Raw genomic sequence first — 14,077 nt, 5'->3', positions numbered from 1 at the left:
AGGTTAGGATTTTCTGTTTGATGTGGAGGGAAATAGGTAGTCACTGGGGATTTTTCAGGAGCAGAAAGATTTGTTCAGATCCTCTGAAGTAGAACTTTGTTCAGCATATCCAACCAGCTGGGTCAGTGATCCAGAACAAAAAGGCCTTTGATTATCTTGGACTCATCCTCCTAGCATGGAGTGGGGGCCTCCTTGCTCCTCACTCAATCATAGTTCAGAGAACTGTACTAAGCGCTTCGGAGAGTACAATACAAAAGAATTGGTAGACATATTCCCTGCCTACAATGAGCTTCCAATCTACCTTCTCCTTCATTCATTCAATCGTATTTATTGAGCACTTACTGTGTGCAGAGCACTGTATTAAGCCCTTGGAAAGTATAATTCAGCAATAGATAAAGACAATCCCACCCTCCCACCCTGATCCTCACCAAAAACACTTTTGAGGCCCTTCCTTCTGAAGTATGAACCGCTATTAGAAACAACTGGCTTTGAACCAAAATACTAGATTATGAAAGTCACTGATCCCATTTAAATCTCTTAAAGTAACCTGGAGATAAAAGTTTTATGAGAAGAAAGAAATAGGAAAAAAAAATGCCAGGTGAAGAAGAGCTTGTAGGAGAATGTTGATAATGGGCAGGGTTAAAAAGAAAATGTCAGCTATTCAAATTCTGGGCAGCTTGCTTTGTTTCTGACCTCTTATTCTTTGTTTCTATCAGTCTCTCTTTCAAGTGACACTTAAACAATGGTATTTACTGAGTGTTCACTGTAGGTAGAGCATTGTGCCAAGTGCTTCTGAGGGGACAATTACAACAGAGTTGGTAGGCACATTCCCTGCCCACAAGGACCGAACTGGCTACAGGGGGAAGGCACACATTAAAATAAATTATCACTAATTACAGAAGTGTTATAGGGCTGAAGATGGGGTGAATATCAAGTACTTAAAGAGTATAGATCCAAAGGCACGGGTACTGCAGAAGGGAGAGGGGAAACGAGGGTATAGTATATGCTTGTACATATTTATTACTCTATTTTACTTGTACATATCTATTCTATTTTATTTTGTTAGTATGTTTGGGTTTGTTCTCTGTCTCCCCCTTTTAGACTGTGAGCCCACTGTTGGGTAGGGACTGTCTCTATATGTTGCCAACTTGTACTTCCCAAGCGCTTAGTACAGTGCTCTGCACACAGTAAGCGCTCAATAAATACGATTGATTGATAGGGAACACCTCTTGGAGAAGATGTGATTTCAATGTGGCTTTGAAGGTGGGGGGGTGATTGTGTGATGGATATGAAGAGGGAGGGAAGGGGTTCCAGGCCAGAGGCAAGATGTGGGCGAAAGGTTGGCAGTGAGGAAGACGAGATCAAGGTATAGTGAATAGGTAGGCTTTAGAGAAGTAAAGTGTGAGGGTCTGTCTTCCCCTCTCTAGACTGTAAGCTCATTGTGGGCAGGGAATGTGTCTGCTTATTGTTGTATTGTACACTCCCAAGCGCTTAGTATACTGCTCTGCACACAGTAAATGCTCAATAAATATTACTGAATGAAGGAAGGAAGGAAGGAAATTAGCAAGGTACAGTCCAAAGAGGAAGGTTGACTAAGTAACTTAAAAGTGCTTAAAGAACTCTGTAAAGACCCAAACCAGTCCTTAGGGCACAAGCTTCATGCCGGTTTTTCTTCCGACCGAATGGAAAGTTGGGGCCATTGATGATCTGGGATATTTAGACTTTGCTCCCACAGTCCCCTGTGCAACACTGTAATCCAATGAAATTTGGCAGTTTTAGGTACAGGTGGACCTAAACAGCTGCAACTTCTTCAAATAAATCTCCTTATGGCTATCCTAGTCCTCACAAGTGTTGCTTGCATGAAATTCCCAGGTCATATTGGATCAAATATGGGCAGGAAAAGCCATTGGTAAGATAACTTAATTAAAATGTACTTATGTACATTCAGCACTTATGTGCATATCTGTAATGTATTTATATTGATGACTGTCTCCCCTCTAGACTGTAAGCTTGTGGGCATGGAATGTGTCTATCAATTCTGCTGTGTTGTGCTCTCCCAAGTGCTTAAAACACTGCTCTGCACTCAGTAAGTGCTCAATAAATACAATCAACTGATTGATTTCTACCCTAAAAGCCTCACTGAAAGCACATTTCCTCCAAGAGGCCTTCATTACTAAGACCTCATTTCTTCTTCTCCCACTCCCTTCTGTGTCACCTTCGAACTTGGATTTACACCCTTTATTCACCCCTTCCTCAGCCCCACAGCACTAATGTACATATCCATAACTGGTTTATTTGTATTAATATTAATTATTTATATTTTATTATTAACACAACCCCCTCAAGTCTGTAAGCTTGTTGTGGGAAGGGTAAATGTCTACCAACTCTGTTATACTGTTCTCTCCCAAGCATTTAGCACAGTGCTCTGCACACAGTACGCATCAATAAATGCCATTGATTGGCATATTACAGATTTCTCTTTGGAGATGTTAAGTCAGTGTGCATAGAGATATGCATTCATTCATTCAATCATATTTATTGAGCACTTACTGTGTGCAGAGCACTGTACTAAGCGCTTGGGAAGTACAAGTTGGTAACATACAGAGACGGTCCCTACCCAACAATGGGCTCACAGTCAATCCATTGGTTTGATTTTGTTCTGTGTATAACCCACCACTTGCTAGGCATGCTATTTAGCTGGTTCTTTATTCCATAAAGAAGACTTCAATAAGCACCCCTTTGTCAGGGTTGTGAAGACAGACAAGGTGTTGTTGATAAACTGCTTGTTTAGAGGTGAGTAGCTCTCTGACCTCAAAATGAATTTTTTTCAAACTAATCCTAATATCTTTTTTCTGGTGGCTCCTTCAATCTTAAAAGGCTGGGAGGCAAAAATTTTCCCACAGACAGACAATTTGATCCTCAAGAGGCTGTCTCAAAGCTGCTGTGAAGTTTTTGTATATTTATCTTAATTATCCAGGTTATCTCAAGGAGACAGACACTTCTCTCTCAATTTAGACTGCCATCTGCTATTATTTTTCAGGCCTGAAAAAATGAAATGATTACCATTGTTTACAGGTATAAAATGAACAACCTTTTTAAATAACATCTGTTAAATGCTTACTATGTGCCAGGCACTGACTAAGCAAAGGGGGTAGATACTCAAATCAGAGTGGACATGATATGCTAATCAGAGTGGACCCAATCCAGATCTCCATTTTACAGATGAGATAACTGAGGCACAGAGAACTTAAATGACTTGCCCAAGGTAACACAGCAGCAAGGAACACGATTAGAACTCAGGTCCTTCTTACTCCCAGGCCCATGCTCTATCCACTAGGACATGCTGCTTCTCAGTAAATTCTCTTGAAATGACACTCTCTGATAAATTTGGAAAAGATCCTGGGCAAGTATTTTCCTGGTTTTTTCTTGAATTTTTCATACCATTACATATGCAAAGAGGCTTCTCTCAGAAGGGCTATTTATAGCAAAAATGTCGAATTATTCATGTCGCACACACAGACACACACACTTTTTTTTAACATACTGTGGACCACACTTTTCTCCTGGAAACATTATTCAACCTTGGCTTCACTGGCTCTGTCCTCTCCTGGTTCTCCTCTTATCTCTCTGGCCATTCATACTCAGTCTCCTTCATGGGCTCCTCCTATGCCTCCCACCCACTAAGTATGAGGGTCCCTCAAAGTTCAGTTCTCGATCCCCAACTATTCTCCATCTATACCTACTCCCTTGGAGAACTCATTCAGTCTCATGGCTTCAACTATAATCTCTACGCAGTCGATACCCAAATCTACATCTCCAGCCCTGATCTCTCAGCCTCTCTCTCCAGTCTTGCATCTCCTCCTGCCTTCAAGACCTCTCTACTTGGATGTCCTCCCATCACCTCAAACTTAACATGTCCAAAACAGAGCTCCGGATCTTCCCACCCAAACCCTGTCCTCTCCCTGACTTTCCCATCACTGTAGTTGGCACCAGGATCCTTCCTGTCGCACAAGCCCTTAACCTCGGTGCTGTTTTTGACTCCTCCATCTCATTCATTCATTCCATCATATTTATTGGCACTTACTGGGTGCAGAGCGCTGTACTAAGCATTCAACCCACAAAGTCAATCCTTCACCAAAGCATGTCAGTCCCACCTTCACACCCCTGCTAAAATCTGCCATTTCCTTTCCATCCAAACTGCTACCATGTTAATACAATTATCCTATCCCGCCTGGATTACTGCATCCGCCTCCTTTCTGATCTCCCAGCCCCCTGTCTCTCCCCACTCCAGGCCATACTTCACTCTGCTGCCTGGATCATTTTTCTATAAAAACGTTTACGACATGTCACCCCCTTCCTCAAAAAACTCCAGTGGTTGCCCAACCACCTCTATATCAAACAAAAACTCCTCATCATCAGCTTTAAAGCACTTCATCACCTCGCCCCCTCCTACCTCACCTTGCTTCTCTCCTTCTACAACCCAGCCTGCACACTTCCCTCCTCTGCTGCTAACCTTTTCACCGTGCCTCGATCTCACCTGTCTCACCGCCGACCCCTGGCCCACATCCTGCCTCTGGCCTGGAAAACCCTCCCTCCTCAAATCCAGCAATTACACTCCCCTGCCTTATTGAAGGCACATTTCCTCCAAGAGGCCTTCCCAAACTAAGCCCCACTTTTCCTCGTCTCCCACTCCCTTCTGCATCACCTTGACTTGCTTCCTTTGCTCTTCCCGGCTCCCAGCCCCAAAGCACTTACATACATATCTGCAATTTTATTAATTAGTATTGATGTCTTTTTCCCCCTGCCCCCAGACTGTAAGTTCACTGTAGGCAGGGAATGTGTCTGTTCACTGTTGTACTTTCCCAAGTGCTTAGTACAGTCCTGTACTCACAGTAAGCACTCATTATAAATATGACTGACTGAATGAATAATAGGTCCTGTAGGACATTTTGCCTGTTCTGCACTTGGGCTCTGCTTTGAAGCCTACTTTTTTTGCTTACATAACCACAGCTGGTCAACCGTGAAGGAGATACTTGGATTTGACAGACTGGAGCTTGGGCGAGAGGGGGAGAGAAAAGAGGGGGAGAGGACCACGGGGGAAAGAGAGAGGAAGAGAGAGAGAGCAGGAAAGAGAGAGGGGAAGGGAGACAGAGAGGAAGAGAGGGAGGAAGAGAGAGAGGAAGAAAGAAGTAAAGAGAAGGAGAGGGAGAGGGGAAGAGAGAGAGGGAGAGAGAGGAAGGGGGAAGAGAATAAGAGGGGGGGAGAAGAGAGAAAGAAAGAGAGAGGAGTGCACTTCATATTTTTATTCTAGATGAACAGATACTAAGAAAAAAATGAACACTTGAGGAACAGTGTTAAGAGTTAACAGCCCAACTAACATTAACCATCCCATTTCCTATGCTTCTGGGAAACCTCTTCTGAATCCTAAATGGAAAAAAAAAATAACAGCTAGACCATTCTAGACTGGTTTTTATTTTATGCCGTAAGTAATATGCATCAGCCTCCTGTCCAATCTCCCATCCTCCTGTCTCTCCCTACTTCAATCCATACTTCACGCCGCTGCCCAGATCATCTTTGTGCAGAAACGCTCTGGGCATGTTACTCCCCTCCTCAAAAATCTCCAGTGGCTACCAATCAACTTACGCATCAGGCAAAAACTCCTCACCCTCGGCTTCAAGGCTGTCCATCAGCTCGCCCCCTCCTACCTCACCTCCCTTCTCTCCTTCTCCAGCCCAGCCCGCACCCTCCGCTCCTCTGCTGCTAATCTCCTCACTGTGCCTCGTTCTCGCTTGTCCCGCCATTGACCCCAGGCCCACGTCCTCCTCCTGGCCTGGAATTCCCTCCCTCCCCACATCCGCCAAGCTAGCTCTCTTCCTCCCTTCAAAGCTCTACTGAGAGCTCACCTCCTCCAGGAGGCCTTCCCACACTGGGCCCCCTCCTTCCTCTCCCCCTCCTCCCCCTCCCCATCTCCCCCGCCTTACCTCCTTCCCCCCCCACAGCACCTGTATATATGTTTGTACGTATTTATTACTCTATTTTATTTGTACATATTTATTCTATTTATTTTATTTTGTTAATATGTTTTGCTTTGTTGTCTGTCTCCCCCTCCTAGACTGTGAGCCCGCTGTTGGGTAGGGACCGTCTCTATATATTGCCAACTTCTACTTCCCAAGCGCTTAGTACAGTGCTCTGCACACAGTAAGCACTCAATAAATACGATTGAATGAATGAATAATAATAATAGCTGATTACCTTCACTAGGATTTTGCCTTTTAAACTTTGAGGACTAGGGAGCTGCTTCGATTCTTCTGGCTCTACAGATGACAAGTCCAGTTTGTCACCAAATATTTCCTTGAGATATTGAGCAATCTTCTTTTGCTGCTGGATACTGCAGTGATTCTCAATAGACAATATCACCGGGAACCTGGGAGAAAATAGCAAGCATCAAAGATTTCAGGAGAGCCGTAGAACAGTGCGGCTATGCAATGATTTTTAAAAATGTAATACTTTTCTACCTTGCAGCAGCACATGGGGGATTTTAACATATGTAGCCAATAAATACCTCACTGTGCAAATCAGAAGAGAAAAATACAAATTCACATGGCTTGATAATAATAATTGCAATAACAATAGTATTTGTTCAGCACTTGCTATGTGTCAAGCATTGTTCCAAGCACTCATGTAGATTCTGATAATCAGAAAAGACACAGTCCATGTCCCACATGGAATTTACAGTCTAAGGGACATGGAGACAGGTATTTAAACCTTATTTTACAGATGAGGAAAATGAGGCACAGAAAAGTTAACTGACTTGCTCAACATCACACAGCAGACAAGTGGTAGAGTTCCAATTTGAACCCAGGCCCCCTGTCCCCCAGGCCTATACTCTTTCCTACATGTGAAGCCTATACATGAAGCAGTGTGGCTCAATGCAAAGAGCCCGGGCTTGAGAGTCAGAGGTCATGGGTTCTAATCCTGGCTCCTTCACTTGTCAGCTGTGTGACTTTACGCAAGTCACTTAACTTCTCTGTCCCTCAGTTTCCTCAACTGTAAAATGGGGATTGATACTGTGAGCCCCACATTGGACAACCTGATTACCTCATATCTCCCCCAGTTTCTAGAACAGTGCTTGGCTCATAGAAAGAGCTTAAAAAATGCTATTATTATTATTATTTCCACTAGGCCGCTCTGCTTCAGCCTGTGCCAGAACCACAAAAGAGGGTACCTAATAGGTTTTTTAAAGCACTTTCCAGAAAACAAAACACCTAACAAAAGGGAAATGTTCATATTTCACTGTTTCTGATTTAGCCTGGCTCCTTGGGGACAGCTGAGTGACAAGCACGATTCAAGGTTTTCTATTATCAGGGATACTCCATAGACTGCATATAAGGCATAATTAGAACCAAACTTTGAGGACACAGAAGAATTCACATTCAAACTATTTTCTTTACTATAAATATCCTATTGTTTCTTCTGGAAAAAAAAAAATGACTTAAGCCTGAAGTCAACCCTAGCATCCCCCTTAATGGTTAGGTATTAAATTTCAAAATCCTCATTTTATCAAATGCACAATATTAAAGCAGTGGGCAGAAGGGAACAGAATGAGATGGTGACTACGCCGGAGGAATAGACCTTAAATCTGACAGCTTAGCTCATTACCCTCCCTCCTACTATCCCTATTCGCTTTGCTCCCTCCCTACAAAGGATATCTTTGTTTCACACACCAGGTGTTTGCTATTTTTTATGGTACTTGTTAAGTTCTTACTATGTGTATTGTTGTATTTCACTCTCCCAAGCACTCAGTACTGTGGTTTGCACACAGTAAGTGCTCAATAAATATGATTGAATAAATGAATATTTGCAAGCACTGTTCTAAGTGCTGGGGTAGGTACAGGATCATCATAATGGATGCAGCCCCTTGTCCAAATTCATTCAACTCAAATTTTGAAAGAAGGACGGATTTAATGATTTCCAAGTTTTCATGCATACTGCACCTATCACAAGACTCCTGACAACAGAATGGAAGAAAAAAACAATTTCCTGGTCTGCACATCAAGGGAAATCTCTGTCGCGATTTGTCACGGTTGAAATTTTATTCTACTTTTGTTGATAAAGCCTTATCCAGAATCTGACAACAGTGATGGACCTTCAGTAATAATAATGGTACAATAACAATAGTAATTGTGGTATTTGTTAAGCACTTTCTACGTGCCAAGCACCATACTAAGGTAGATACATTACAATCACGTCCCACATGAAGTTCTCAGAGTAAATAGGAGGGAGAATAGGTACTGAATCCCCACTGAATCCCCAGATGAGAGAAATGAGGCACTGGAAAGTTAAGTGACTTGCCCGAGGTCCCACAGATGGTAAGTGGCAGACTAGGGATCAGAATCCAGGGCCTCTGACTCTCAGGGCCGAGTTCTTTCCACTATGCCACACTGCTTTACCAGGTTGCTTCAGGTCAATCAATCAGTGGCTATTTATTGAGCCTTACTATGTGCAGAGCACTATACTAAGCGCTTGGGAAATGAATGGGGACCAGTGGAGACCAAGGGATGCTGATCCCCTACTTGACTGCAAACAAGAAGCCACAGAATCTGACTGACAGCCTGGGGACTAATGAAAGTTCGCTCCCAAGGGAGCATCTTTCAGAGGGCCAAAGGGAGCTGATTGTGTCAGCATTGGGTGGGATTTTGCAAATTAATGGATTGTTAAAACCCCGCCTGGATAAGTAGCCTGTGCTCAGTAAATGGACCGCTTTGTGTCTGAACTGGAGGTCATATGCTGAGTCCTCCCAGAGAGTGCAACACTCGAAGTGAGCTGAGGTCTCTGTGTTCTTCACACACCGTACCTCACTGGAGTGGTAGAAGTTTCTATCCCACACTGTTTGGGAAAAATATTACAATTATTATTAAGGAGGGAGAACAGGTACATTGTCCCTACTTTACAGATGAAGAAACTGAGGCATAAGGTAGGTAAGTGACCCAATCAAGGTCCCACAGGAGGCTAGTGGCGACATGGAGCCTAGACGCAGAGTCTCCTCTAGTTGTGTGTGGGTTCCATGAATTTATATTGATAATAATACTGAAGTATACAGCTTGCTAGCTATTTGAAATTATGGGTCATTTTAGTAGGAGCAAAAGAATTTACAGAACATTTTAATCAACTTAACACAAAAGTGAACAATCACCAGCCCAGTGCTTGACATTGACCAATCTGGATCAGGAATATTGATATTTAGCTTGTATCTACCTCGAGATCTTACAGTGGTGTTTGGTGGATAGTTAGTGCTTAAAAAGTACCATAATCATTATTAATTATTGTTATATTTTACAAACTGAACCGTCCTTGAGAACTGTGGGTGTGAATACAGTCAGGACACATCTCATTTCTGACTACATCCTACTGGCCTCTAGGAAAGAGCACAGACCCTAGAGTCCAAAGACCAACTTCTAATCCTGGCTGTGACCTAGGGCAAGTCATTTAACTTCTCTGTACCTCAGTTTCCTCATCTGTAAAATGAAGATTTGATACAATTCTCCTTACTGTTTAAACCATGAGCCCCGTGTGAGAGAGGGACTGTAGCCAACCTGATTATCCGGCCTCTACTTGTAGTATAGGGCTGGAAGTCAGAAGGACCTGGGTTCAGTTGTGTGACCTTAAGCGTCACTTAACTTCTTTGTGACTCAGTTATCTCATCTGTAAAATGGGGGTTAAGAGGGTGAGCCCCTCATGGGATAGACTGTGATACCATTGTTGGGTAGGGACTGTCTCTATATGTTGCTGAATTTACTTTCCAAGCGCTTAGTACAGTGCTCTGCACACAGTAAGTCCTCAATAAATATGATTGAATGAATGAATAAATACGATTGAATGAATGAATGAGTGACAGGGACTATGTCCAACCTGATTAACTTGTTTTAACACCAGCATGTATAACAGTGCTTGGTGTATTGTAAGCACTTAACAAGTACCATTATTAATAATAATAATAATGATTTTGGTATTTGTTAAGTGCTTACTATGTGCCAAGCACTGTTCTAAGTGCTTGGGGAGATGCAAGGTAATCAGGTTGTCCCACATGGGGCTCAAAGTCTTAATCCCCATTTTACAGATGAGGTAACTGAGGCACAAAGAAGTTAAGTTCCCAAAGTCACACAGCTGATAAGTGGTGGAGCCGGAATTAGAACCCCGGAATTAGAACCAATGACCTCTGACTTCCAAGCCCTTGCTCTTTCCATTGAGCCACGCTGCTTCTCTAGGGTTATTATTATTAGGGTGGGACATATAGCAAGTGCCTTGCAAATACCACGATAATTATCATTTGTATTATCATTATGAGCTTATGTGTGCTAGCTAATTAGGTAAAAATCATTTTATTAAAAACCTCAGGTCACCCACACCCTGTGGTCTAATAGGCCACAGGTAACCCTGGAATCACATGTTGGACAGCCGGGCCTTAAACTATGATGCTTAATGTAGGCATCGCATGGAGTGTGAGAAGAGCTTCACTACTCTATAAATTCATGTGCAGAGTTAACTGATGGTCCATATAGTTAATCCTGTACCCGTGAGTTCTGTAAGAAAAATTAAAAATAAATAAATAAAAGCCATAACTTTGGGACTTCAGAAGTTCTCCAAAAGACCATTGTAAGAATTTTGATTCTACCACTTGCGCGACACTTACTCATTCTTCAAGAAGGCATGTTTATTGATCTCTTCCACAACGTCTCTGAAGAGGATCTTGGACGTGAGGGTGTAACCGTGGTGCACCACTGGCTCTCCATCCGGCCCATCCCAGCAGTCAACTGCCACAAAGAGCACAACAACTCAAATTTAAGCAGCCCATGGCTCTGACCCTCACCCATGTTGGGGCAATGGTCTCCTCAGGTCTGGGTTTACCACCCAAGCACACAACCACTGCCAACATAAAATAAATATACACCTTGGATGCATCAGAGGAAATCAGTCAGGGAAAAGAGTGTTTCAGGAAGATGTATCGGAGACACAGATGTAAGTAATAAATGATTTAACTGAAAGGGCAAATTTTCTATTGATTCACTGCATTCCACTTGAGTGAATGGGCCAGCCAAATTTAGCTGAATTCTCTTCAGAAACTGGCTTTCCCGTGCATTGATGTGTGGAAAGAACTTCATTAAACTGCTGAAAATATCATTTTCAGAAGGAGAACGGCTCCGGTTTGTTAATGGTTTTTGTTACATAAGACTTTGTTTCAATCGACTGTTTTGTTTGTTACAATAACCTAACACTTTATAGCTAGATCCCTATATTCCCATGATATCCCTTTCACCTGCCACCTATCCAAGACTCATCTCACATTATCTTAGTTTTTGCTCCTTTTCAATCAGCTTGGGGAGTAACACTAAGATATGGTCAAGGGCACCGCTTTTTGCCTCCAAAATAATTCCAATGGATACCCCATTAAGTTTCGTCCTGTCCTAATATATATTTATTGTCCAAAAGGTGTGAGAAAAGAAATGAATGGGAACTGTGAATGAAGGAAGGGGAGGAGTGGATTTTTTTTAATGGTATTTTTCAAGAACTTACTATGTGCCAGGCATTGTATTAAGTGCTGGCAGAGATACAAGCCAAACAGGTTGGACAGAGTCCATGCCCCACATGGAGCTCACAGTCTTAATCTCCATTCTACAGGTAAAAAGGCAGAAAAGTGAAGTGACTTGTCCAAGGTCACACAGCGGACAAGTGACTGAGCTGGAATTAGAACCCAGATCTTTCTGCTTCCCGGACCCCTGCCCTATCCATTAGGCCACGCTGCCTTGTGGACAAAATTAAGGTGAGCAATTAAGATGTTACTAGGAGGAAGTGAGAGGTTTGTCTTGGGTGACATAAAAACCTTAAGTTTAGTTCATTACTCCTTAGTCTGGAAAGTGAGCCTGTTGTTGGGTAGGGACTGTCTCTATCCATTGCCAAACTGTACTTTCCAAGCGCTTAGTACAGTGCTCTACACACAGTAATCGCTCAGTAAATACAATTGAATGAATGTACATGGCAATATTTTCCCTGAAGGAAACACACCTTCAAGCCACCGTGGTGAGACAAGGAGTTCTACCACATTGTGCCCTACAAATTACCTGTGTTGTAATGTGATCAGTTAGTTCAGAGAGTGCAAACTGCATTGAAAAAGTAGGGCACACATACCATGTACTATAAAAAAAACTAAACATTTTTCTTTCTTGTTTTTTTTTTTCCCCCCAACCAAATTATCACTTTAGGATAGGACCTCTTTGGAAATCCACTACTGCATCGATTGGATGTAACACTTCTACTATTAGTCTGTTGGTGTTTTAAATAAAAAAAGATTAATTGGCCCATGCAATTCCACTTAGGAAAAATGATACGCTATATAATAACAGCAATAATGATTTTTTTTATTAAGTGCTTACTATAGGCCAAGCACTTTAATAAGCACTGGGACAGATACAAGATAATCAGTGCCTGGCATGGATTAAGCGCTTTACAAGTGCTATTATTATTATAATCAGGTCCCATATGGGGTTCACAGTCTAAGTAGGAGGGAGAACAAGTATTGAGTCTCCATTTTGCAAATGAGGGAACTGAGGCACAGTTAATTTAAGTGACTTGCCCAAGGTCCCACAGCAGGTAAGTAGCAGAGCTGTGACTAGAATCCACATCCTCTAGGCCCATGTCCTTTCCACTAGGCCATGCTGCTTCTCATGAATCTAATGATTCAACTTCATCTCCTTCACAGAGGTTACAGTTGGGGTTTAACACAATGTATTGGTTTGTTTTGAAACAGACAGGTAAAGGATTACGATACCATTGATAAATCAACTGTTTCCCTTCTAAGAGACCACAAGACCAACTTCATTACCTTAAGAAACAACAAATTATTTAATAAATCAGATGAATATTTAAAGGATTTGTTCAAGTGCTTAGTACGGTGCTTTGCACACAGTAAGCACTCAGTAAATATGATTATAATAGTAATTATTTATTTTAGCCCAGGGTTGGAAGGAAAAAGGAGTCTAGATTGTTTCCTATGGCTGCCTCTAATAAAATTATTATTAATAATAATTGTTATTATTAATAATTATTATTTTATTTTAGTGCTTACTCTATGCTAAGCACTTGGGTATATTATCAGGTCTGACACAGTCCCTGTCCCCCATGGTGATCACCGTCTAAGGGGGATGGAGAATGGATACTTTAATACCCATTTTACAGCAGAGAGCAGAAGCATTAAGTGATATGCCCAAAGCCATACACAGCTAAGTGGCAGAACCACTTTGGTTGTCTGTCTCCCCCTTCTAGACTGTGAGCCCGTTGTTGGATAGGGACCGTCTCTATATGTTGCTGATTTGTACTTTCCCAGCACTTAGTACAGTGCTCTGCACATAGTAAGCGCTCAATAAATACGACTGAATGAATGAACCAGTATAAGAATGAACCCAGGTCCCTTGACACTCAGTCTCATGTTCTTTTCACTAGACCGCACTACCTCTGTGTGAACACATAGGCCATTTGGTGGAGTTGAGTTGGAGACTAGCACTTGGGTAGACCAGGGAGGGAGATGGTCCTTTCCTGAAGGCCCCATGTTGGCCCAGTGATCGATTTGTTATTCATTCAGTTGTGTTTACTGAGCGCTTATTGTGTGCAGAGCACTGAACTAAGTGCTTGGGAAGTACAAGTCGGCAACATAGAGAGACAGTCCCTACCCAATAACAGGCTCACAGTCTAGAAGGGGGAGACAGACAACAAAACATGTAGACAGGTGTCAAAATCGTCAGAACAAATAGAATTAAAGCTATATGCACGTGCAAGAATGACTAGAATGACAGATTCTCAAAATGAACTCAGGGCCCCGCATCCAGATGACTTAGCCCGCAAGGACAGGAAAGTTTCCTACACAGTCGATTAAGAATAACAGCGATTCTGAAAAGTCCCCGAATGGCCAATCTAGTGTGAAAAGTATTCTGTGGTGGCAGTGGTGACCCTATCAGCCAGTGTGAGGGCAACAACCCTGCCTATGAAGGTTTGAAGTGGTTCCCAGCCCAATCCCTAATACCTGCTT

At 42.5% G+C, this 14,077-nt stretch overlaps 1 protein-coding gene across 3 annotated transcripts in view; it reads right to left on the bottom strand.

Annotated features, from left to right (window-relative positions):
- Window positions 1-14,077, bottom strand: part of PLCH1 (phospholipase C eta 1) — a 232,013-nt gene that overhangs the window by 55,561 nt on the left and 162,375 nt on the right. For all 3 annotated transcript variants that reach the window (XM_038747572.1, XM_038747574.1, XM_038747573.1), the window contains exons 8-9: window positions 10,691-10,811; window positions 6,253-6,424 (exon numbers count right to left, since the gene is read on the bottom strand). In XM_038747572.1, the coding sequence (XP_038603500.1) occupies window positions 6,253-6,424; window positions 10,691-10,811 (293 nt within the window). The remainder of the gene's footprint in view (window positions 1-6,252; window positions 6,425-10,690; window positions 10,812-14,077) is intronic.

The sequence above is a fragment of the Tachyglossus aculeatus genome, chromosome 1 (assembly GCF_015852505.1).
Source record: "Tachyglossus aculeatus isolate mTacAcu1 chromosome 1, mTacAcu1.pri, whole genome shotgun sequence".
NCBI classification, from domain to species: Eukaryota; Metazoa; Chordata; class Mammalia; order Monotremata; family Tachyglossidae; genus Tachyglossus; species Tachyglossus aculeatus.
Note: the sequence above shows the minus strand (reverse complement) of the source record. Positions and strands in the feature narration are given on the sequence as shown.